At 37.5% G+C, this 26,222-nt stretch overlaps 1 protein-coding gene and 1 long non-coding RNA gene across 25 annotated transcripts in view; one reads left to right on the top strand and one right to left on the bottom strand.

Moving 5' to 3' along the window:
• Nucleotides 1-11,823: 11,823 nt before the first annotated feature.
• On the bottom strand, nucleotides 11,824-22,797 carry LOC139082816 (uncharacterized). The gene is made up of 2 exons (XR_011539078.1): nucleotides 22,395-22,797; nucleotides 11,824-12,251 (listed from the first exon to the last, which is right to left on the bottom strand). It is a non-coding gene; the product is annotated as an uncharacterized lncRNA (long non-coding RNA).
• SNX13 (sorting nexin 13) overlaps nucleotides 21,722-26,222 on the top strand; it is a 143,558-nt gene continuing 139,057 nt past the window's right edge. For 11 of the 24 annotated variants that reach the window (XR_011539077.1, XR_011539076.1, XR_011539075.1 and 8 more), the window contains exon 1: nucleotides 21,723-22,366. Coding sequence is in view for 12 of the 24 variants with exons in the window: in XM_070615846.1 (XP_070471947.1) it covers nucleotides 21,767-22,366 (600 nt within the window). In the remaining 12 variants the exon portion in view is untranslated. Of the gene's footprint in view, nucleotides 22,367-25,732; nucleotides 25,883-26,222 lie in introns of those variants that run through there. The other 13 variants (XM_070615855.1, XM_070615854.1, XM_070615853.1 and 10 more) reach the window with 6 other exon arrangements.

Here is a 26,222-nt window from a genome sequence, read left to right as displayed (position 1 = left end):
CACAACTTTGCTTTCATAATTGTATCCTTTTAGATTGATGTAATAGATTATACTGCAGTCACCCCTCGGTATCCTCAGGAAATTGGCTCCAGGACCTCCCGCCTCCATACCAAAATCCATAGATACTCAAATCCCTTATATAAAATGGCGTAGTACTTGCATGTAAGCTACGCATACCCTCATACTTTAAATCGTCTCTAGATTACTTATAATATCTAATACAACGTAAATACTACATAAATAGTTGTATTGTTTAGGGAATAATGATAAGAAAAAAAAGCTTGTCTATGTTCAGTACACATGCAACTATCATAGGCCTTTCCTTCCACCATTGGTTGAATTTGTGGATGCAGAACCAAGGATACAGAGGGCCAACTGTACTCACACACAACCAACTGTAATTTACTTGAATTTTGACCTATGTTAACTTTTTTTAATGTTGTACTCTGAATGAGGCTCACAGAATATATCCTATAAGGGGAAAAGTTAAGCAATATCAATATATTGCTTAATCAATATGTAGACCTGATCATTTCCACACACTAATATGTTTGAGGACACTGAAAAGATGCTACAGGAAGGTGCATGTTTTAGGAGTTTAGAAAACAAAAAATATTTTTCTAGGGGATAATTTTCATGTGTATTATTGCCTAATGTCATATTCTAGCATGGGCAAAGAGGAAACTTGGGACTGGTCTGGTCAGTAAAATGGGCCAATGGCAGAGTTTCTGGTTCAGTCTGAAGTCTAGGAAGTGGATCAAATATGGGCAGAAATTTCAGGAGCAGCCATGTGCAAAAAAAATGCATATCCACAATTGTTCCTGAGAAAAAAATGAGAAATCCCCTATGATCTTGATGAAAGCTGAACTGGAAAATAGATGGACAATTAAGTACTGTCAACAAAAGTGATCAGGAAAAAGATGAATTCAGATTCATTTTTCCAGATAATTGCCTTCCAAAATAACAATTTTTATTAATCTGGTCACACATACACAAGTTTTGCTCCAAGTATGGTGGTACCTTAAAAGCATTGTTCTGCCATGAGACCTGCAGGGGAATTGTGGGTGGCATGAAAACATATAGAGAAACAGAGTTCAGAGCCACATGAGTACTTAGGCATACTGCTAGACCCGTGAGCCACTAAGGTTATGGAGTGGCCCTGGTCATATTAGTGAAGTCTCTGTGCCTGTGTTTCCTTATCTGTGAGATGGGGAGAGTAATAAACCTATGACATGGAGTTGTTTAGAGAATTTAAAAGGATAATACATGCAAAAGCACTTTGAACAGTTTCAGAACATAATATTTGCTCGTTAGATGTTAGTTGACTAAAATGGCCATCTGAGTACTTGTTCCCTGGAAGCCCCTTCCAGTGATGGTCACTTTGAAAATTTTCCCATCTGCTGTGGAGTGTTTCAACTTTGTCATGGAATGATCATATCTTTACATTTTCTTTAGCCTGAGACCATTAAAGACATAGCAGTTAGAAAGTCCTTTAGTACTAGTGGAAGGGAACCAACAATTATTTTCTTTTTTACATTTTTCCAGTCTAAAGATTTAAAAAATCCATTGCCTTTATCAACACAGTCCCCAAGGAAATTGTATCAGTCTTCATATTTGAGAAGAGCTTGATATTTTCAAACCAACTTCAAGTATTAATTAAACAACATCCCCATGAAGCAGCTGAGTACCTTCAACTTTTAGAGTAGGTAAACAGGACACAGTGAGGGAAAATAATAATTTGCCTTAGATCATGAACTAGCTCATAATTTGCATTGACTTCCTGTCAGTTAACTAGTCTGTGGTTCAATCTGATAGGCCAACAAACAAAATATCAAAATACTAATTTGTATATTGTTATATTTAGTGAGTCATTGGTGTATCCTAACCTCATGAATCTCAGCTTTGCATCTCGCGTTCCCATTGCCTGAGATGATCTTCCTTCTCTAGCCTCTTTATTTTTCTAGCTAATTTCTACTCGCGTTTTATAACTTAATTCATATGTAACCTCCTCTAAGAAGCCTTCCTTGCTTTGCTATCAGATTTAGAGTCTCCTGTTCATTGTTCATATAACATTCTGGATTCCACAACATATCACTATTATGGCCCTAACTATACTCCATTGTAACAATGGTTTCTCTGAGGAAAAAAAAAATTCTTCTTTGTCTTTATATTCTCTAGTACAACACCTAGCACACGGTTTTGCTCAGCAAATATTTTTAAATGAAGAATGTATATGTATTAGTCAGGATAGAAGAGGTTATGCCATAATAACAAAGACAGCCTATGTTTATTTCTCACTTAGTAGATATATCCAACACAAATCAGAAGGAGGCTCTCCCTCAATAACTCAAGGACGCAGACTGACAAAACTTCACCATCTTTTGGTGCTAAATTGTCTGAAGCGGGTAGACATCTAGGTTGCCAAGACAGGGGAAGAAAATGCTGTAGGATTGCACACTGGAAATTAAATTCAACTGTAATAGTAATTTCCTTCCAAAAATCATTGGCCAGAACTACTCACATAGCACCTAAGGTAGACAATGTCTTTCTCTGACTTATCCCCTTAATCCCGTGGTCTGCGTGTGTTCAAGGGCCAGCATCCTTGACTCTTCTTCAGCAGCCTGCCTTTGAACTACTGGAACTCCTTGGCACAGAGAGTCAGAAGTACTTGGCAGTCACATGGACATACCCTTAAGTGGCTGCTGATTAATAATTGTCTTGTGCAAGAAGATGAGCTCATCTCCCCTTTCTCAGCTTAAGGCAACTCAGAGAGATCACTTGCCCTCCAGAATTCTCCTGTGGGATCATGCAAATCTCACTTCCTTACCAGTCTCCTTTGAGAACATTTTCTTAATACATCATTTGCATACATATTTTTGTCTTAGAGACTGCATTCAGGGAAGTCAACCTAAGGTACTGCTACCTAAATAAAAGGGGAGCAGAAAAGTGTAATGCACAATGTTTCCAGAAACAGAAGAACTGATACAGGTGAGTACTGTAATGTCTACCACAGCATAATGAAAAACAATTTGGTGATTAAACTAAGAGTTAAATGACATGGGTTTAGCTATCTAACTCTATCAATAAGCCCTGGACACGAGAAGAGGAAGACAGGATTGCATGGGAAAAGGGTCACTGAGAAGAGTGTCTTCTCTGCTGGGTAAGACGTTGAGGAAGCCAGGGTAGTACTCCAAAGTACTTGGTTCTAGAAGGAGTCATTATTCATGGGGAGCCAATTGTGTAGTAATAATAGAGATGACAGGCAATACAAGGAGTACATGTCACATCAGGGTATAAACAGTATATACAGGGAAGTGTAAATACTGGAAGAAGTCAATTTGATGACACTCTGGTTCTGGGTCATTATTTCAGAACAGGTCTCAATCAACGACCAGTGGTATGGGGATTAGGGGAAGAGGAAGTGGCATTTTAGTGGGAAGATGGTAGCAAATTCTCTGCAGGGTCTCTGGGTATTAGAGAAGCAGGCTAGAGGATCTACTCTTAGTGCAGTGCCAGGTAGGGAAACAGGCAGAATCCCAGTTGTATGAAGTAAGTAACGCTGTGAGGGATAGAGTCAGGCTGCACCGGGTGGAGACACATTTGCCCAGGGTGCACAGACACTCCAGGACACTGGTCCTGTAGTTGCAGGATTTAACCCAGACCCCTCTGGCTGATTTTCCCTGCTCTGGTGAGGCTAGGCTCAACCTCCCATTGAATAGAGATTCCTTCAGCAATAAAGGCTGAAGTCAAATATTTTCTATTAATCCTTCTGGATTTTAAGTCATAGTTAGAAAGGCTCCCCATAGACCTATGTCTTAAATGAATTTACCTATGTTTTCTTCTAATACTTATATGATTTAATATTTTACATTTAGATACCTGCTGCATTCATAATTTTATCTTTGTATGGGTGAGATATGCGTCTAATTTTGTCTTTTTCCAAAATTTTATCTAATATTCTAATACAATTTTTTACAGCCCATCATTTCACCTAGTCCTTTAAACTACCACGTTTGTCATTTACTAAATTCCATCTGTAGCTGGCTCTATTTCTGGACTTGGTATTCATTCCAATGATCTCTCTATTCATGCATCTGCTCCTTCCTTTTTAAATTATAGAGGCTTTATAGTGTGTTTATATCACAATAGGGCTAGTCTTCGCTCATTATATTTTCTTTATTTAGAGTTTCCCTCACTTTCTTGCGTGTTTATTTTTCCATATGAACTTTAGAATCAACCTATCTTTATCAAAAAGCAAACAAACAAAAACTTCAGGGTATTTTTATTGGGATCATATTAAATTTACCTGCTAATGGAGAGAATTTACATTTTTATGATATTGCGTTGTCCTGTCCAAAAACAAGAGATGTTGTTCCCTTTTTTCAGGTCTACTTTCTGAATTTAAGTATTTTCCAGTTTTCCTTATATAGGTTTAGTACAGTTTTTAAGACTATTTCTAAGCATTTATCTTTTTCATATTATTATCAATATTTTTTCTTCAATTATATGTTTTAAGTAGTTATTTTTCTATCTGTGAAAGCTATTGATTTTTGTATGTTAATTTAATATTTGCTACCTTATTTTTTTTTCTTATTTGTGTTAGTCTTAGCGTTGATTCTCTTCTGTGTTCTAGGTATACCAACACATCATATGTCATTAGATATGATTTGACTCCTTCTTTTTAAATTCTTATACTTCTGCTTATTTTCTCTTGTATAATTGAATTGGCTAATAGCTCCAGTCTAAGTCTAATGGAGTGGAGCTTGCCTTGTTCCTGACTTTGGTGAGAACGTCTTTAGTGGTTCTCTCTATAGTTATCATATTATGGAAAGATATATCAATTTATAGAGATTTTTAAACATATCTAAGCCCATGCATGAATGGGGCCTGAGCACCTGTTTTATAAAAAGCTTCAAATGTGATTCTTATATGATATCTCACTTGAGAATATGCTCTGCAACAATATAAGGTATAAGTAAGTAAATTAATCATTTGCACAAACATTTGAGTCACATTTTGTGTAGGACCTGTGGATACTAAGACTTCTTTCCTTCAAGGAGCTTAATTTAGTAGAGGAGAAAGACCTACACACCAATGATTGCATACAATATAATTATTACACTGTAAGAAATGTTTCATCACTAGCGTCTTTGCCGAAAGTTGTCTTTGTCTAGAGAGTTCATAAAATATTTACTCTTAAGTTTTACAAAATTGCATCCTATAATAGTATCTATTAATCTCTGATTTTTTAAAATAATTCAACATTAGCCTTCATCAACAGCAACTGACTGAAAAAATTATGGTGTCCTACAGAAATTCTAAATTTCCTTCCCTTCACCCTGTGTGTTACTTTCAAACTGCAGCTGTATGATTATGGCAAACAATCTAACTCATTGGTCAATTCCTGGTGTTTTCATAATTATTTATCATCAAAGACCAATCAGTTGTCTATTAAAGTTATGCAAATACACATTTTTGAAAGCAAAGGAATTCTCTCACTTTCATTAAACGGTTTACACTAATATATATTTTAAGATTTTATTTTTCCTTTTTCTCCCCAAAGCCCCCTGGTACATAGTTGTATATTTTAGTTGTGGATCCTTCTAGTAGTGCTATGTGGGACGCTGCCTCAGCATGGGTTGATGAGCAGTGCCATGTCCGCACCCAGGATTCGAACCAGCGAAACCCTGGGCTGCTGAAGCAGAGGGCATGAACTTAACCACCCGGACACAGGGTGGGCCCCCTACACTAATGCTTTAAATATTCTGTACCTATCCCAAACCAACTCTGAGACCCATATTTTTCCTTTCAGTGCCTATTGGTTTCATTCTTTTTGATTTCTCAGCTACTTTCAAATTTGGTGGTGGGTAGAAAAGATGGTCCTAATGCTTAGGGCGGTGGGTAAGAGTAGAACTTCTGGAAAAAGAAAAGATGGAATTTTAAACCTAAAATGGGCTGTCGAATTTTTTAAATTAAACATATTGGGGTAAACTTTTGGCCTCCTATGTACTTCAGCTTGAACTGGTGCAACATTTGGATGTCTTTCCCCCTCTTGTAGGCTGTCTCTTTGGTTGGGAGGTACTCATGACTCAGAAAAGATAGAGAGATCAGGCTATGGTATGAGGAGAGTAAGCACAAAGGTTGCTGCTTATGAGTAATTCTAGATGCTGTGTTTTAGGAGAGGCTAATAAAGAGGATTTTAAGATTTTTTTTCTAGCTTACTAAGCCCTGTTCATTAAAATAAAACAGGAGTGAGGGGCCTCATACAGAGGCTCTTTCCAGAAACAAAGGTTATTAATTTGGCTAGGCTGTTGTCTTGCAGAAACAAGCTTGCAAACGAGAAATAGGTATAAGAAGAAACCCAGTAGAGGACAATCCACTAGGCGTTTAGCAGAAATCCTCTCAGCTATGAAAGATGTCCCATTATTTGCCCTTCTTTTGGAAATGTCTATAGTAATGGCATCATTCATTGATTTTTGCCACTTATCAGCTTTTGATATGTGGGGGGAAAACTTTCACAGATATCTAAGTGACTTGTATAAAATAGAAAATGGTATTTGATCATTACTCTTCTGAAATATTAACTTTCTAAATGTTTGGAACGCTGTTCATAATTTCCTTTTTGACAGTTTCTCTACACTTCATGGGGTAAGTGTATTAAGCATATCAATGAACTGTGTATATCATCTGCTTGTAATTTTCCCCCTGACAGTATAAAGGTGAAAATATCCTAACTCTTTATCAGCGATATGTGTGGGTGAGTGTGTAGTGTTTTATATACTCCTTAGCCTCTTTTTTTTTTTTTTAAAGATTGGGACCTGTGCTAACATCTGTTGCCAATTCTTTTTTTTCCTTCTTTCTCCCAAAGTCCCCCAGTACATAGCTATACACTCTAGTTGTAGGTCCTTCTGGTGTGCTATGTGGGACGCTGCCTCAGCATGGCCTGATGAGCAGTGCCGTGTCCGCACCCAGGATCCAAACCAGCGAAACCCTGGGCCACTGAAGTGGAGGGCACAAACTTCTTAACCACTTGGCCATGGGGCTGGCCCAGGCCCTACTCCTTAGCATCTTTACAATCTTTGGTGTGAGGAGTTGCCATATTGATCTGTTGGTTATTCATTTTGCTTTTTCAGACTCCAACTGCACGTCACGTAGAATAAGGACTCAAATAGGTGCCAAGCTCAGTTTTACAGTATTTTGTTTAGTTGGGGATAAGTTACTACTTTCGACATCAGGGTAAGTCATCTTGTGGAAGACATGAATAATATCAATAAGTAGATGATGAAGAATAAAAATTCACGTATTTCTTGTCCCAAACCAGATTTCTTTGCATCCAACCTTTTCCTCTTGGAGCTGAACACCTAGAGTCATGAGAATTTGCACTTCTATTATAATGAACTATCATGAAAATCCGAGTTCTGTGGTCAGGAACATCTAGGGGTCAATTTCCTAATCTTATCGTACCCAAAACATTTCTTTTGGCTATATAGTAAAGGATAGCAAAATGTGATTTCTGCTTGCTGATCAGGGCCTTCATAGCTTTCTGTGAAATGCTTATCTATCAATATGTTTGTACACATGTTTGGATTAACATTATAGCTGACAGCATAAGAAGTATTTGTGAAGAAAAATTACAGATTCCAAGAACGTGAGCTAGTCTTAAAGGTAAGACTAGTTTAAAGACCCATTATTTAGGTATATTCTACTACAGCTTTAGCACTGAAGATAGAATTTCTTTCTATGCATCTCATTCTCAAATGGTAACTTAATGGTTTATACAATTTAGACAAGCAACACAATTTCAACTAAGAATAAAATTTAACTGTAATAAATTTTTTCTTAAAATGGCCTAATTTGATAGCTTTAGCGTCTAAGGGCTCTTTATTAGATTTACCAATTAACCTGATATCTTAGTTTAGTTGTCTTCAGTATAAGCCTTAAACATTGTTTATTCACTTTAGCCTTGACAGGGTATTTATAAGGTTGTCTATTGGCTCTGATGACAAAGGTTTTCATTTTTTAGAAATCTAAATGTACTACATTTTAATTTTTAAACCAAATTTATTTTCAAAGAAATTTTGACTATATTACTTTATTGTGTCCATTATATTTTAAATGAGACTTAAATAATTTCTTTTTAGAGCAATAGGTACAATCAACCAAAACTCTTACAAAGGCCAACAAAATACTGCTTCAGTTAGGTGACTGGGACCTGCACAGCTTTCTGTGTCATGCTTATCCAAGCAATAAATTACTTTTTTAGACAAAAAACCATCCTCTGAAATTGCTTTAGCTTTTTCTGAAGTAAAGGTATTGAGCACATAGTCTTGGGAACACTGTATTTTGCTTTTTGTCAAATACAATTATTTTCCACTTGATAGCTAGCATCACAAGAGAATAAGATGGGTTTCTTATATTTTACTGTTTTCTTATCCATACTGAGTCCAGTTTTAATTTGCCCCAACAAAGATTCTTCCTGCCCTATAACTTAATTTCATTGGCTTCTTAACCCAGATGTCTTTTTGAAAGTAATCTTTAAACACATGAGCTATATTTATCAAATTTGAATTTAATGCCTGATATTATTTCCTTGAAAGTTATTTCTAAAGATAGGTAAAAGTCATTTTTAAAAGTTTTGAGGGCCAGCCCCAGTGGCCTACTGGTTAGGTTCACTGCATTCTGCTTTGAAGCCTGGGTTCAGTTCCCAGACATGGACCTACGCCACTTTGTTAGCAGCCATGCTGTGCTGGCGGCCCACATACTGAAAAACAGAGAAAGATTGGCACAGATGTTATCTCTGGGCTAATCTTATTCAGCAAAAAGGAAAAAGTTTTGATAGAATATAAATACTGGCTTCTTATTAGATGTTCATCTTCCTTGAAGTTTCATAAATCTCGTTAATAACAAGTGCTTCCCATTTTAGTCTCTCTTGAGAAATATGCTAACAATATCACACATATACAAATAAGCTAGTGTATGAAGAAAGTAACAACTAAGAAGGAATTAAATGAAAATTAAGTGCCTTTGGGATTTAAAACTCTTCACAATCTAGGTTAAAAACATCAGGCAAAGACACATGCAAATTCATACTCAAGTGATTATAACCACTTCTAGGTTGGTGTGGTATATGCCTGGGCAAATTCTGACACAGAAAGCTATTTGTTAGTTTATTTTGATTCACATTAACTTAAGTCAGCTTTTGTAGGTTTATAGGTCTTTTTGAAAATCTGAGGGAAGCTATAAACGCTATTCCCAGGGGATAAAAATGCACTTAAAGACAAATACACAAAATCTTGCATTTAATTTCAGGCAGTTTGCAGACTCGCTGAAGCCTGTCCATTAACTACATGGGAATTTGTATCATTCCAGGACATATTGCAAGGAAGAGAAAACCAGTTTATATTATCTTAAGGCAAAGATAAATGTACTGGTCCATATAGCTGGGAAGAAATTGAAATAACTCACAGAAATGAAGAAATGGCTATAGGAAGCAATGCCTATAGGAAGAACCAGATCTGGGAACTCAACATCACCAGGAAATATCCTATCTGCTGCTCATTTCTGCTTGTCTCTAATTCTCTTGGCATATTAATCTTATTTTCTCCTGCTGCAGACATGCCTCCTTCATGTGGTGGAGAACATACTGGCCAGAAGATCCTGCTTAGCAGCCCCAAGAAAAACAGCATTCCTGAGCATCCAGTTATCAAAACCAGAGAAGGACTTTATTTCTGCTTAGGTCACTTGTCAATCCACTAATCACTGTTTCTCAGATTAATCAAGTCCAAGTTCTATGGCCACCTCTGTGGCAAGGGATGCAGAGTCTGTAACTAGAAAAAAGAGCATGAATCACCTTAAACACTATAACCAATATTAAGTCCTAAGGGTCCCTGCATTAAGAATCTAAGTCTATAGAGATAAGGGCTAAAGAATTGCCTTGCTCGGTCTTTAGCTGAGAACTATTTCAAGTCATAACCAATCAAATTTGAAACTGGAGGAGAAGGGAATAACCTGACAACCAATGGGTAAGATGAGGCTGTGTGAAGGCAGTCAGAGGGCATTAGTGCCAGACAGTGGTGAGCTGGTAAACTGATTCTCTGTTTAAATAAATGTAAATGTATAAAATAAATTCGATAAAAATGTATGCATATTTTTCTAGATGCATATAAATTTATTATATAGTTTACTAATATAAAGAATGAGTAGTATACAATTTACTAAAAATGATACAGTGTTCGATATTTTTATTATTTGCATATAGCCAATTGATTCTCTTCTAACACTTTTGTTGATTTTTGCTGAACTCCTGTATCCTGGCTAGACTACGGTTGTCAAACAAGTGCTTGCTGGACATGAATGTTGGTTGGTATTTTCTTTTTTGTTAACAAGTTAGATGTCAGAACTTCATTCATTTGTCATCGGTGTGAGCAACTTCTTTGCTGAATTGGATAATAGTCTTCGAGTACTGGAAGGACGGTTCCTCAATTTTTTGTGTGTTATTCACCATGTAACAGCTGGTCGTGACACCTTGTAAGTTTATTATGCATCATTAACGTGTTCTTGATCACTTCCTTAACTATAGAAAATCAACACAACAATAATTCAAGCCTTGCTTTGTAATATTTGCCGATTTCCGTGGTGTAAATACTCCCACTGTAGTCGGTTTTAAGTTACCAGTAGGACGTCATTGAACAAAGAATTTGGAAAAGATGTGAACTACTACACTATTCTATAGTATTTTCACCATACAATAAATAACCTCAAAACCATAGATAATAGCAAAAAGTAGTAAACTAATTAGGAGGTTAAGATTTTTGAGTACTTATTACCTTTATTTTATATACAATTTATTTAATTATAAGCCTATATACTTTAATTTTTAATAATGACTATATCTAAAAATTGGCTAGTAAAATTCCAAGAATTTTGACAATTGCCCCTAGCTCATGAGTTAGTCTGAACCAGCTTCAGCATACCACTAGTGATGGTTTGCAGGATTCCTATGAAGAAAAGGGTAGTTAGGAAATAATAACTTGAAGTTATTGTAAAATAGATAGGTGATGTGAAATCAAGATTCCGTCATGGCATCACTATCATTTATCTAAAACAATATACTCAATAAATGTAGCTAGGTGGATATCTTGTATTAGATACACTCAAATTTGAATGGCTTTACTTTATAGTTTGACAAGTTTTAGATTATTCACCATTTTGGATTTTTCAATCCATTTTCTCTTTTGTTAGAGCAAGTGAATGAGAGCTAAATTTATCACATTTACAAAAAGTGTAATTTCCATAAGCTTTACATTTTAGTTAGAAAAGGAAGCAAAAGTAGACTCTCTGAAAGCCTTTTCCACTCCTTCACTGATGTGTGTGATTAAAATCTGACTGCTGTTTCTTCACATTATAAACTCTATCAGAATCTTTCACACTCTAATTATCTTCTAAAAAACTATACTAGACAAAGTGGGACAATGAACACTAGGAATATGCTGTTTATCTCAGATATTCTGCTATCTTTCAGTGAATAAGATTTGGCTAAGAAATAGGAATAAAAGAAAATAACAGTGAGAAACACTTTTGATATTTTACTTTTACATATTTAGCATTGAATACAGAAGTGTCTACTTGTTGGCTTTCTGGCAACTCAAACTCTTATGTGCTTTCGGTAATAAAATAGATAAGTGAGAGCAATTGCTGAACAAATTAAGTTGAAAACTGGATAGTAATTGTGTCATCTAGTAATTGTTTTGTCTCTGATGTTGAGTGCAGACTTATTGCTTTTAAATGTTATGCAGTTGTAAAAACCTACTAGTTTTCTCAGTATTTGTTTTAAATTTTAGCGTCTTTATTTCTTAAGATAAGCAAAGGAAAGAAAAACATACAATTATGTGAGATATAGTATACCAAACATATTTGTAATGAAATGGTTAAAAAGAAAAGGGATAATGAATGAGACTAATAAATACAGGAAAGATAATCTGGAGTTTAGGACAAAAATCATCAGAAATTACTGAATATAAATTTACATTAGCAGCCTGCGATGACAAAAATGGAAGACTCTGTAATCAACTCTGGACTTAACTCCTCAGAAATGTCCATGTGCTGCAGCAAAACAGGCCTGCTGATGAAGTGAGTGCACAATTTGTACTTTGTGGTTTGTTCTTTCTGGTGGTGACAGGTCACAGGGTCATCCCTTTCCGCTCTAATGGTGCTCAGAGGCAGCCTATGACCATGGTCATGAAGGGATCAGCCTAAGGAGAAAGAGGAAGAGTTGATTAATGATATAGATTTACCATTGTCAGAAGCAGATGAGGAGAGGGAGATGCAATTGGTTTAGAAAAACAGAAAAGCATAGGCCTCTGAAGGAGAAAAGTGAAGGAGAACAGAACTCACACAGCTCAAGTCTGGCAACTCACTTGGAAAGGCAGGCGAAATGAAAGAAATAGACCAGATATCCTCTGGTTACAGTATAGGTGTGGCATGTAGCAGAGGTCAATAGATGTGAGGCAGACATATGAAAATCATATTGATGTCAATGATGAAGAGGCCTCAAATGGGCTCTGTGAGATTAGCTGAATGTATAATGTGTGTCAATCAATGAGAAAAATACAAAAAATACAAGAGCTTAGCATTTTACAATCAGGGGAGGTAAAGTACATTTACATTACAGTAAAAAACTACGTTTAGATTTTGACAAATTACCAGAAGAAATCAGATAAAACTCTATTGGGCTCATACTCTAGTCTCTTCTTATATAAGAGGGGGGGGAAAGTGTGTAAACTAAAAAAACAAGGCCTCATTATATAAATGATAGTTTATTTCAAGAGATCCTCGTGAGATCTGGACTGTCAAAAGCAGGAAATGCTTGGGAAAAAGTTTTTAACGGCCATTTAAAGGGTATATTAACTCCTATGTCTGAGGATGAGCTTGCAAGGTACAGTAGAAAAACAATGTTTCAAATCAGAAAAGTCTAGACTCAAACTGATTTTCTATTTATTAGCAGAGGACTCTTAGGCAAATTAACCTTCCGAGGCTTACTTTCCTCATTTTAAAAAAGGGGCTAGCAATACCTAGCACGAGGTTTAAAGGTAACAAGGTATATAATGAACCAGCACAGAGAAGGTATTTAAGAAACATTAGTTCCCTTGTTCCCAAGTGAACTGTTCAGTGTGGGAGACTCTCCATCAGAAGTGAGGAACACCTGTAAGACATCCCTGGGGCAAAACCTGCCCCACAGTCCAGGTGACCAGAAAGTTGTTCTTTGATGCAGTTCCTAGGCCAAATACCTGACTGCATTCCCTCTTTAGTTCCCAATGGCCACATCCTTGGATAGTGGCAATTAGACCTCTCTGGCAAGGATCTCAGGATTTTCAGAGCAACTGGTCCTTGATCCTGGTTCAGGCCTATCTTTTATTCACTCTTTTTCTTATTCCATTAACTTCTCTGGTTTTCTTTTCTGAGTAGACTGGATAAAACAGGGTCTTCAGCCTGCCACCTTCCCCCAGAAATTTATTTTAGCATCTTTAGGTGCTTTGTGTGTGTGTGTGTGTGTTTGTCTCATCTATAACACTAAGGCCATGACTTATTTATGTTGTTCTCCTTAAAAAACTGAGTAACTATTGAAGATCTACTTAAGTAATATCACTTAAAATAGTCCTCTCATTCTGGGAGGGGGGTGAGGGGGATGAGGATTTCTCAGGTTAGATTCTTTTCATTCTTAGTAAGTAGGGTTAGAGAATGTTTTACTCAGAATGTGTATTGTTAGCTGTAGTAACAACACACAATAGTAAAAGGATTTGTCAGTCACGCAAAGTACAAAGATTTATTTTTTCATCTAGTGTTCTCCTGTATAGTTCCTTCCATCTTGAGTCTATTATCTCAACCAGTAGCATCCAAGGTCACCTTGGAGGGCAGGGGTGGTGGGGAGAGAGAGGAGGATTGCTACATTCCATCGATTTGGGCTAGTTACACGATCCCACCTAGATAGGCAAGATTTGTAATCTCCCTCAATGCCCAGGAGGGAAATGAAATGACTAGGTCAACACAATATCATCATGCCACAGAATGATTTAGAGAGATATTATGAAATATTCCCTCTTTCCCGAAAGCCAATAGCTCATAGAGTAACAGCTTACTTCTAAAGACAAAAATAAAATTTGGAAGACAGAAACTCAATTACATTTTCACAGCATAGAGTTTCATTGTAACTAAAACTTCTGGTATAGCCATAAAGTATAAATTTGATGAATTATCCAGACACACAGCTTCAAACAAAGTACAACTTGTTTAAGAAATCAAAAGTCTTTCACAGAGTACTACTACAATACAATTGAGACGGTGATAATAAGAGAACTTAATTTCAAGTTAACAAAATTACATTACAAAATAATTCTGTAATTCTTATCTTAAGTTTAGGATAGCCAGAATGGCCATTTTTCATGCAGTTTTAAGCATACTCTATACCAAAGTAACATTTTGCACAGATTTGCTTGTCTGTGATATTTCCCCCATCAGTTTCCTACCCTACCACAGTGCAAACAATAATACATAAAGATGAAGACCAAGATGGCTTGTATTTTAATTATATGATCGTAACATTTGAAAGGAAGGCCAGATCTCATCTATTTCTCCCCCTCCACCACCAATTTTTTTGAGGCTAAATTATAGCAAGCAAAAATGTAAAGATAATGAACATCCTCTTTGTACCTTCTAACCACTAGCAGTTGAGTGGTAATAGATGTTTCAACATGAATTCTATAACCCTGTGATCTTTAAAATTTGAATAGTTAGCTCATAAGGTTTAGTGAATAAAATAATGTGTAAACAAATAAGCAAATTCCGTGATTCTATTAAAGGATTCTATGGTAAATAGTCAATCGTATGCCTTTACCCAGAAGGAAGAAAGCTCACTTACAGAAACACAGTTAAAAAAAATGGATTCCTTCATTCATCCTTCTGCCACTCCCACCAATAAAAACAAACATGTCCCATTCAAAGCAGAACATTTAGCTCTCTGTTAGCAACAGAAAGAACACTTCCCCAGCAACAGGAAAACCCAAAAAGGACATCCATTTTTTTAAAAAAATGTGAAGCCCTCAGCATTTTGCTGATTTGGTGAACAAGATAAAACTGATCCATCCAAATTTGGTGAATGTCCTATAGTTTTTACATGCCTTTTATCTGATTATTTGCTTTGTTTTTTATACACCAGACCTTGTCATTTCTGCTGATTTCTCTGTTCATGGATATTTACACACATGGCTGTTATAAGATAGGACGTGTCTCATTTTAAGTGGAAAGGTGATAATTCAAGGAGTTCATTACCATACACAAAACAGTTCACAGCAGAGTGTGCCTCTGTTTGGTAGCAAGGTTTTTGAAAAAGGTGATGATGAATATGCTTGTTGAAGGAAAGTGATAGGAAAATAAACTGCAGCTTACTTGCTATTTTAAGTTCCACCGTTTTAAAGTGGAAAGAAACCTTAAAGAGCAGTTGATCTTGAGGCACAGGGCATTGCCCAAGGCTTCAAATAACAATTGACTATTAATGTATAGTATACTAGTGTTAATCTTATTACATGTTTCAACTTCCTAACTTTACAGAAAAAGACAATGAAGCTCAACAAATGATGAATTTTCACTTCCAAGGTTTAATTCTATTTAATAGCAAAGACAGGATCACAATGCAAATATTCTCAGGCTCCTATTCTTTTCATTCTACAGCCAATATTACAGGGCATATGCCTAATATTTCTTCCATTCAATCGTATGTACATCTATTACAAATAGTTTAAAATTTAAAATTTTTATTGGAAACAGAAAGATCATCATATATGCAAAGGTGAAGGCAAGTCAAATTAACTTTGTGCCAATTAATGTAATATATTACCATTTAAAAACAATAGTGATTCTTAGAATAATCTTATTTTTTAACTTTAGTTGTTAAGCTAGTAAAGTAGGAAGCAATATAATAGCAGTTTTTGATTTCACCCTTACTCTGTAAAAATGGAAGTAGCTGAGGTAAGCCTTAAATTAGGTTCTGTCTCTGAGTACTGATTCCTTTTCTCATTTCCTCCTTTGGCTGATGGTAAAAATAGGAGATCAAAGGCCAACCACAATACTTATGATTCATGTAATTTGGGGACAAGATCACTGAAAAATTTTAGTTTTTAAAGTTATCTGATGTAATATACTTGAAGACACGGTATATACACACATAACTCTGAATTATGTAACTATACAGGACATATATACACATACATATCTGCACATATTTAATTTTTTCATTAAATATTGATTCTACTACTAGTTGTTTAAACTTGGGCAAAAAAAATAATGCCCTAGGCCTCAGTTTTCTCATTTGTAAAATGAAAATAATAGTTCCTATCTTAAAGGATTATTGTGGAGCACTTAGGACAGAGCCTGGCACACGATAAGAACTAAATGTTAGGTATTATAGAGAATTATGTATCTACATATCTAATAAATTATATATGTATATGTATATTTTTATTGATATCTCTATCTATATCCAAGTCAAGGTTTTTATATAAAATCATTAGTTGTTTGGGTCTATGATGAAAATGCAAAAGTAATTTCACTATGCATTTCCCTTTTCCTTTATGCTTTAGGGCTGTGGAAGAATTCTGTATGATATAGCATTATGCATCTGTCAAAAGTCAGCACAAAGAGTGAGACTTAATGTATGCAAATTAAAAAAATCAAATAATTTAGGAGGTTAGGAGAATCTCAAGAAAGAAGGTACAGTGCAACAAGAGAATCTAACTGTATTACAAGTGTATGAAATAACCTCACCGAAGGTGGTGGGGGAAAAGGTGCTGAACCAAGCAACTTCGGAAATGATTGAAGTTTGTAAGACTAAAGACAAAAGGAACTGTGTCTAGACACTGTACTCTAGTTGATAAAGTTGTTCCTCAAGGGGGTATGGGTTAACAATTCTGATACTGTTATATGTTTATATTGAAATTGAACAATTAAGTAAATGGATAAGAACCAGGTTTCTCACTTTTGGAGTGAGAATTTACAGATAAGCAAATATCGGAGGTTAGAATGATTCATCTGGTATGGGTTAGAGCTGGGGACATCAGTATGAACTCGTGTTTAGCTTAATATAGATACAGATGGTTCCATACAGAAATATTTATAGATGGGTGTGTATATATAGAGATTAGTGTACATGCATATATTTCCTCACTTTGCCAGCTGCAAGGGCTGAAAAGAAAGGTCACTTTGAGTGGCAAAGAATACATCTAGTGCCTAGATCTTTGTTCCTAATACCATTCTCCAATAAAGGAATCAAAATTCCTTAGAGCAGTGGCTGATTCTAGGATTGAGGTATGATTGGCTTGGAGTATCCTGTAGTACCAAAAAGTAAGGAAGTGCTCAAAAACAAAAACAAACACAAAAACCACCTCACATTAATGGGAATATTTTAAAAGGACATCAGACAACTGCAAGAGCTCCTGATAGTCAAAGCTGGTACAATTTGAGCAAAAAATAGTAGAGCATTTGATGTAAAGTATAAAATAAAAATCTGAGTGCAAACTCATTTGATCTAAAGTATAAAATAAATATCTGAGTCCACATAAACAAATGATGGAATCAATAAAAAATGGAGGAGACAAATTTCCTATGCAAAATAATTCCAAATAATTTATGTAGATGCTCTCCTCCTTGAGAGTATAAATCCCTGCTCCTTAAGTGTGGGCTGTCCATGGTGACTTACTTCCAAGGAGTATAGCTTGGAAAAGGGGAAAAGAGTGTAACTTTGCCATGGAGAAAGCCGACAAACACTACCTCAGCCAGGTGATCAAGGTCAACATAAACAGTGATAAATCATGTTGATACTATGTATCCTTGACAGGTGACCTGGGGCAAGTTACTAAACCTCATGGCCTCTGAGAGTAATAAGATGTATTGTGATGGCCTTTTTCAATTGTTAAATATAATACATGCAAAATGCCTCCCACAGCACCTGGCCCATAAGAGGTCCTGAAAAATAGTATTCGTAATTGCAAATTAAATATTTGAAAAGTGCTCTGGGTCTCATTTTCATTCTGCAGAAATATTTGTTTTAAAACCTATTGACTGGGATTGCCAGTGATCTAATAATACCTCTGAAATATACTAGAGACCTCTACGTATTTATCATATGGTCTTTTCTATTTAGATCTTTGTATCGTGGAGCTGTTATTGAAGAGAATTGTAAACATTATTATTTTGTTATGGCTGCATCTGCTGTTAGCAAAGCTTCGTATTATTTCTGACTCTGTCTCTTAGGCTTGAGTTGTCTCCATATGTCTCAAAAAATGCCATGCAAGAAAAAAGCACATGCCTGGCTATTTGAAGCTAGACTTCAGATTACTGTGAAAGGCCCTGAGATTTCTGCTTACTACTGCCCTACTAAAGCTACTAAAGAATTGGGATATCCTGCTGTTGTCTGTTCTTAGAATGTGTCTCCTCTGTTGGCAATGCTTTATTTCAATACTGATTCAGTGGCTTTGATACTGGATCTTGTTAATAAACGTATAGTACTATTCAGTGTTCAGTCGAGGTGGTAGGTTACACTGATGAAATTGCATTATGAAGAAACTGGAGTTAGTAAAACAGCTTAAGAAACGAAAAGCTTAAATGTGACAACTGCTTGATAGATGTGATTTCCTTACAAAGTTGATGCTATACTTTTAGAGTTTCTCAAAAGGAATTATACCCAAATTGTGACAACTTGAACACGTAGAGTTTTTTTTTTTCTGAGGATTAGCCCTGAGCTAACTGCTGCCAATCCTCCTCTTTTTGCTGAGGAAGCCTGGTCCTGAGGTAACACCCGTGCCCATCTTCCTCTACTTTATATGTGGGACGCTTACCATGCCATGGCGTTCCAAGCAGTGCCATGTCCACACCCAGGATCGCAACCGGTGAACCCTGGGTGGCTGAAGCAGAACGTGCAAACTTAACTGCTGAGCCACAGGGCTGGCCCCAGAGGAATTTTTGTTTCTTATAAAACTAAAAAAATAGGCAAACTGGATGTTGCCTGGTTTAGAAATCACTGGCAGGGGCCTGTTTAAAAGCATCACACACTTGATTTTTGCTTCTGACCTCGATTTGGTTATCCTTTCCTGTGTTAATTGGACAGATTGGACACTGCTGTTGGGGAATCAAATCTTTCGAAACAACAGCCACATGAAAAGATGTATCCTTATCATGTGTTCCTTAAGACGGATCGTTTGTTTTGCTTTAAACTTCTGATTGATAGCCAAAGAACCAGGCATCTCAGATCAGCCTGTCCCAGGCTTCCTCTATAAGAACTGATATGATGTTTTTAAGACCACATGGAATGAAACCTTCATTCTGTACCAAATTAGGTGCTTTTTTTTTTTTAAGCTAGCTGCTTCTGTGAGCATTCTCTTTCCCAACTATATAACTCCTCAGTTCCCATAACTCTTTGAAATGGCATACCTTACTCACTTTGTTGCTTCCCTTGCTAGCAAATTAACTTTGACTCACACCCGAGATATACATAAGGTTTGTTTTTAACATTTATTATCTCCCCATCCCATTCCCACCATTGAAAATATCAGCAGTGATATAAGGCGAAGGGAAAGGCATAGCTCACAATTCTTTCATAAACTTTTCTCCAGCATGCTAGTGACAGTAAAAGCAATTCCTCTATAATGGCAAGATAAGAACAAACAGTGACCAATTAAAAAAAAAATCAACACCAAGGATTTTGTTTTATCAGTTTTAATCGGGTCTTTTCCTTTTGGGGTCTTTGAGGAAAGAATTCACCCATTCATTTAAGAAATATTTATTTTCTACTATGTGTCATGCATTATTCTAGTAATCTAGGTGCTGAGAAAATATTATTGAACATAAAAATCCCTGACCTTGTGGAGCTTACATTCTAATGAAGGTAAGACAGACATTAAGAAAGAAAAATAGTAACTAATTATGTTAGAAGGTGTAAGTGCCATAAAGAAAACTGAAGCAAGGAAGGGAGGATGCTGGGGTAGGGGCAACGTTCTAAATGGGTCAGCATAGGCATAGTTGAAGTACATTTGAGCAAAGATGAGACAAAAGTGAGGGATCTAGCCATGTACTATCTGGTAGAAAGATTCTTCTAGATAAAGAGAATAGCCAGCACAAAGGCCCCAGGGCAAGCAGATGTTATGCTGATACAGGAGCATGGTAGCTGGAACAAAGTTCTTAGAAATGAGGTCACACAGGTGAATGTAAGGTGGGACTTGGGAGGTTAGCTAGGATAAAGTTTTTTAGGTCACAGAAAGGATTCTGGCTGAGAAAACTGGGGGCCAATGATTTGGCTTCCTTCTAGATCTACAAACTTCTAAATGTTAAAAGTATATCCATGTCATATGACAGGTTGGTACAAACCTCAAGTTGTGTCTACACTTAATTTACCACCCTTAAAATAACTGAAAATGCCTTGCTTCTGAAATGGGGAAAATATGTAAAGAAAATTAAATACTCAGGCCAGACATCTAAATTTACAGTTTTAATTCACTAGCTGGTATCGTAAATATTAATGAGACGCCTTCTCTGTTTTCTTATTTACAGGTTGGAACAGTATCTTTTTCCAGGTTCCTTGTTGTGTCTAGTATCTCTTAGTTTCCTTTAATATCTTAGTCCAGATAGTATTTCCAATCTTATTTCCTATTCGTTGCTTAATCTGTTAATACCAGTAACACATCTTACTGTGTTGCAGAGGTCAGAATTTTGCTGGGCCAGCAATATGGAAATTACGTATCAGACGTAGATTAAGACAACAAAAACTACTTTGCCTTAATTAGCTGAACTGAGTAAAATTAGGATTTTTCTTGAATTTCTGCTGTACTTCCTAAATGAATCATTTTGTTTCCTTGGTGAGGACACATAGAGACAACGCAAGATTTGTAATGCCTTTACTTACTGTTTTGAGAATTAAAGAGTAATGTTATTAAGTAAACTTCACTTTACACAATAGAACTATTGTTAAGGAAGCAGGGTAAGGAGTGGTAGAGACTCCGACAAAAGAGAAGGAATTACTGGCCTTAGTTTTCCAAAATGCCTTTGTACCCGTGGTGAAAAAAAAAAGGTGGATGGGTTCTGCATGTCAAATCTGAAAATTTACTTTTCCGTTTCCTTGGAAACTGGTTTGTAACATACAACAGGGCAATACTTTGACAGCAGCTTCAGGTAAACTACTTCCATTACAATTCAGGTAGAACTGCCTGCCTCCAACTCCACACACTGTAGCCCATCTAGTGGTTCGGAATGGTGTCAGTCTCAGGAGCTTCTATGCACACTGCATTCCAGAGTTCAGTCTCAAGTTGGGGTTATTTTCAATGACACCTGCTGAAATTTGCTGATACACAAACACATCGTATCAAGAAGCCAAAAAAGCTGTAGAGAGGGCAGTCAAAGAGCAAAAGTGGTTCTAATTCTTTCAGAGGTCTCTTACTTGAAGCAAAACTAAGCCCTCATTGTTATGCAGCTGCTGGCCCATCACCTAATCAGCGACAGCCCTGACTGCTAGGATCACGGTACAGCTGATATGCCTGTATCACTTGTACAACCTGTCGCGCACCCCAGTAGAGAACTCGCTGAGGACTGGTAAAGACAAAGGAAAGTTTCTGTCAAAGTTTAGCGAGAGAGGGACTGCGCGGGGAGCAGTTTCAGATCATATTTAAACTCTAGACAGCGAAGAAGCCAAACCTCCCGTGTGCTCTTCGGTCGCCGCAGGACCAGGGAAATGCGAGAGGGAGGTTTTTCTACAGGACATCTGCCGCCTTGTCCCCGAGACGCGCCAGGTCTGCAGCGCCATCAGTCGAAAACGCGGCCTCCGTCGGTCTCGCTCCACCCCTGGGCAGACCGACCCCGGCGTGCGGGGGAGCACGAGCGGCCGCCGCGGGCGGGCGCGCCGGCTCCCGGGCCGGCCCTGCGCTGGGGCCTCTCTCCCCTCCCTGCGACCCCAAGCTGGCCCCAGCGCGCAGCTCCCGGGCCATCGCCGCCGACGTCCAAAGGGCCGCCGGGCGCCTGCCTCCGCTGCCCCGCGCGCCGGCGCTATGGAGACGGTCACGAGACGCCGGCGGCTGCTGCGCCCGCCAATGGGAGCGCACGTCGCGGGGAGACGCGGACGTCGCTCTTCCAAGATGGCGGCGCGTCCGTCGCGAGCAGCCGGGCCAGGGGGAAGCCAGCGAAGCCGAGTAAAGCCGCCGCCCGGGAGAGGACTGAAGGAGCTGTTGCCGCCTTTGGCGGCGGCTCGGGCAGTTTTCGCTGCTGCTACGGCTGTTGCCATGCGGCGAGGCTAGGGAGGAGCTCACTTCCCCGGGCTATAATAATGTTAACAGAGGTAAGCGGCGACAGCGGCCAGTGTTTACCTGTGAAATAGGGAAAGGGCCGGCGCTAGCCCGTCAAAGAACAGCATTTCTCCCGCTGGCGGGCCCGACCCTCCGCAGCCGGCCCCGGGGCCCGAGGAGCAGCGGGGATCCTACAAGTGCCCTCTGACTGGGAGCTGTGCTGACTCAACAGAGTCCCACCACCTCCGGCTGCCTGTGCCTCTTCTTTCGCAGTCGCCACTTGCCCGTCGCCCCTGGCACTGGTCTCCTTCCTGTTGTTGCTGCCTTCTAATTCATCGCTCCCTTCGTGGTGTCCCCTTACACGCTGCTCTGTGGCAGCGTTGGTCTCGTTGCGTTGCTGCTGGTTCCTGTTCCCCTATCGTTTGCCCGAGGTCTCCCTTCTCCGCTCCCTGGCCTCCAGGGCCCTCCACCTCCAAGCTCGGTCAGCATCCTGGGTTTGTCGCTCGCCCAGACTAGTTTGTTTCCCACCCCCTACTTTGACTATTTCGTGCAGAGGACCTTGTTTTTCCTCAGGCGACACTTGGATAGCCCATCTATATCACCGCCCCCCCCACTTAAATCGTGGGAATCAGAAAGTTCAGTTTCGCATCTGCCCTCTTGATTTGCTTGAGGCCCCTTGGTACTCGTTGTGGAACAGTTTCTTTCTTTGGACCAGAAATGGAAGTAGGGCAGCTATGACTAGCCAATCAATTTCCCTTTTCTAGTGCCTAATGTCCCTTGCAAAAAGCAGACTTTTTGAAGAAGTAGAGTTTGTCTGTACTAGCAATACTTTAAGGGGAAGAACTAAATTGATGTAACTAGGTACTTGATCCGAGTTAATACAGTTATGTGTTGTGGTATACGTTGGTGTACGCGTCATTGAAGATAAATTCTGAAGCTTGTGGATTTGAGTAAATATTTTAGTTACTGACTTGAAGTCCTTTGTGGATTACGATGCCAGCTGTCAGGGACTAGTTTGGGCATCTTTGTGGGGTAAACAAAGGATAGGAAACAATTTTAATGGGCAATGAGAAGTATTGGGCCAAAAAGGAAATAAAAACATTTATAGATGAGTGGCTTTTGTTGTGTGAAAATGTGATAATAAAGGACTTGCTTGCCTTTCTAACTTGATTAACTCTGAGGAACTTCATACTTTGGTATTTCTGCCTAGTAATCTGTGCACAGAGCCTGGCATATGATGTATCTGATAAATACTTAGTGGTTGATTTTACCTCATGAACCACTTATTTCTAGTAGTTTGTAGTTCACTTTGTATTTCTAAAGTCCACAGATTTTTCATTCCTAGAGTTTATTTTCCTTCCGGGAGATTATGCTATATCATAAGCTTCTGTTGTCATTAGCAGAATTAGGTTAAAAAAAAAGACAGTTAGCAGATGTTCTATTTTTACCTTCAGTGTGATATTTTGGGTGGGAATAATTAGCCTTATAAGTTTTGAGTGGTGTCTCTAACGTACGGTATTTTATGAGATGATCTTTTGGTTCAGCTTGGCTTGGGTTAGCATGTTTTAAAGAGTTGTAATGCTTCAACTTGAAGTTACTGTCTGCTAGTAGAATGGTAGTGTCTTGATTTGGAAAGACTGAACTTTCTAAGATTCTGTGTTTTAAACTAATTTCGTATTTCAATGAAATACTTTAAACAATAAGTCAGTGATGGTAGTAAGTAGTACTTTAGTGCTTTGTGTGTGTGTACCACGAGCAGCTTGTAAGCGGCAAAGCCAGGGTTCCAATCTCGGCAGTCCCTGCTGAGTCCATCCTGTTAACCAGTACACTGGATTGCCTCTCCAAAGTCAGGCCCAGATTAAATGGTACGTGGATTTTATCTATGGTTTTTACTAGTCATTTTATAGATTAGAAAACTGAAACCCAGAGACTTGTCCAAGGTCAAACAGTTATTGGTGGCAAAGGTAAAACTAGAGTCCTATTTCCTGACTCAGTACTCTGACCATTTTGCTTTCAGTGAGTAGTTTTCAGCTTTCTTGATAGATTTTAAAATGTACTACTTCTTTGTCTGAATGTTGTGAGTAGATGAACTGAAAAATATTTCTTGATAAAGGCTTTTTGCTTTACCTTAGCTTTGTTTTTTTGAAACAAGGCTCAGAAAGAGCCCTATTTTGAAATATTTTAGATATAAAATTTTACTCAGTATTGGTTACTAAAAAATTAGTAGTGTGGGACTCCTTCTTACTGCTTCTCTTAGTACTAACTTAGATCAGCAGGTTTTAGGGAACGTGATTTAATTTACCTTAGATCTCAAAATGTATAATGATGAGTTGTTTTATGTAAGATTCTCATGTTCAGTAAGTGTACACTGTGCTCAGAAAGTGATGAGTTGTACTATCTGCCTGGTTAATTTACATCTCAACATTGAGGTAGGAGATATCCCTATTAGCCAGATGAGAACGCTGAGATTGAGAGTTAAAATATCTAGTTTAAAATCATGTAACAAGTGGTCGAGCCAGGAGTCACACCTAGTTCCTCTTATTCCAGATTGTGTGCTGTTTTTGTGGCCCATTATGGAGCCACAAAATTAATACATCATTAATTTTTTTGTAGCTGATAATCATCAGTATACAATGTTTAGTTTTTTTTAAACCAAGATGGGGATGCCGAGTATATACATACATAATAATAACAGTAATGATAAACATTCATATGAAAGTTTTCCGTTTTGCATTTTGTCAAAATGTTCTTTGAAACCTTTTCAGAAGTGGGAAACCCTGCAAGTGATTGATTAAGGGCTATATTAAATTAAGCTAAAAGGGAAAATTACTCAATTAGTAAATCATTATGTACACTGAACTTTGAAAGCTGTGAAATATGATAGAGTTATGTGAATTGAAAGTACAGGCCCAGTAGGTTGTCTCGCTTTTTTTTTTTTTTTTTTTTTTTAAAGTAAGGAGGAGTTAACATAGTTCTCAATTTAAACTTTTGGCTTCAATTTGTATTATTTCAATCTAAATACAATTGAAATCTTTAGAAAACTTGCTAGCATATCTGTGTATTTGTGTTTTTTTGCATTTTCTGTACAGAGATGAGAGTTTTTCTTTTTTTAATGACCAGTTAAATTTTTTCCCTTATACTGTCTTTGCCTCTGTTAGGATGTCTTATTCTTAATGTTACCCTGACAGCATTTGGCAGAAAATTTGTTATACTTGAAAGTTATTTGTTTAATATTCATCCAGTTACCCCCCCATCTCCCCTTTTTTTAATAAGTGTAAACTTCCACATATCAGAATTAGTTAAGGTATGGGATATTTATGTAAGAATTTGTTTTAATTAATTAAATTGTTACAGTTCAATTTATATATTATATATATGTGTATATATATAAATATCTCCTATTGGTTCTTTTTCTCTAGAGAACCCTAATACAAAGACTTCTAGAGTTTCGTATATTTCACTGTGGGATATCCTGAGATGTGATGAGTTGTGCATTGAGGAAGGGTCCCTGGACTTTCAGGGCTCTTTTTAAATGCAAAGACACACACACACACACGCCCACGCCCATAGTAAGTGCTTAGTAAAAAATTATGACTTGATTTTGTTGACTAATGTATTTGTTAATAATAATACTCTTGGGATGGGTTACTCCTTAAACTGCATGAGCTATTTCTTTAATTAATAATTAATGACACTGTAAAAGCTACTAACCAGACAAGAACCATAGGCCCATGGACATTCAAACGATGTTAAGAGGTAGGAAAGAGATTTTATAAGGGGAGTGGAAGGGCATCACTATTTAGAATGAGGCTGGCTTGCCACACTACACACAGCATTGTTTAGCATCTTTTGACAAGCCAGGTTGAATATTGCCAACCATTTTTCAAGAATTTTAAAGGGCCTTTGTTT

The sequence above is a fragment of the Equus przewalskii genome, chromosome 4, assembly GCF_037783145.1.
Source record: "Equus przewalskii isolate Varuska chromosome 4, EquPr2, whole genome shotgun sequence".
Classification (NCBI taxonomy): domain Eukaryota; kingdom Metazoa; phylum Chordata; class Mammalia; order Perissodactyla; family Equidae; genus Equus; species Equus przewalskii.
This window is presented reverse-complemented; position numbering and strand designations above follow the sequence as displayed.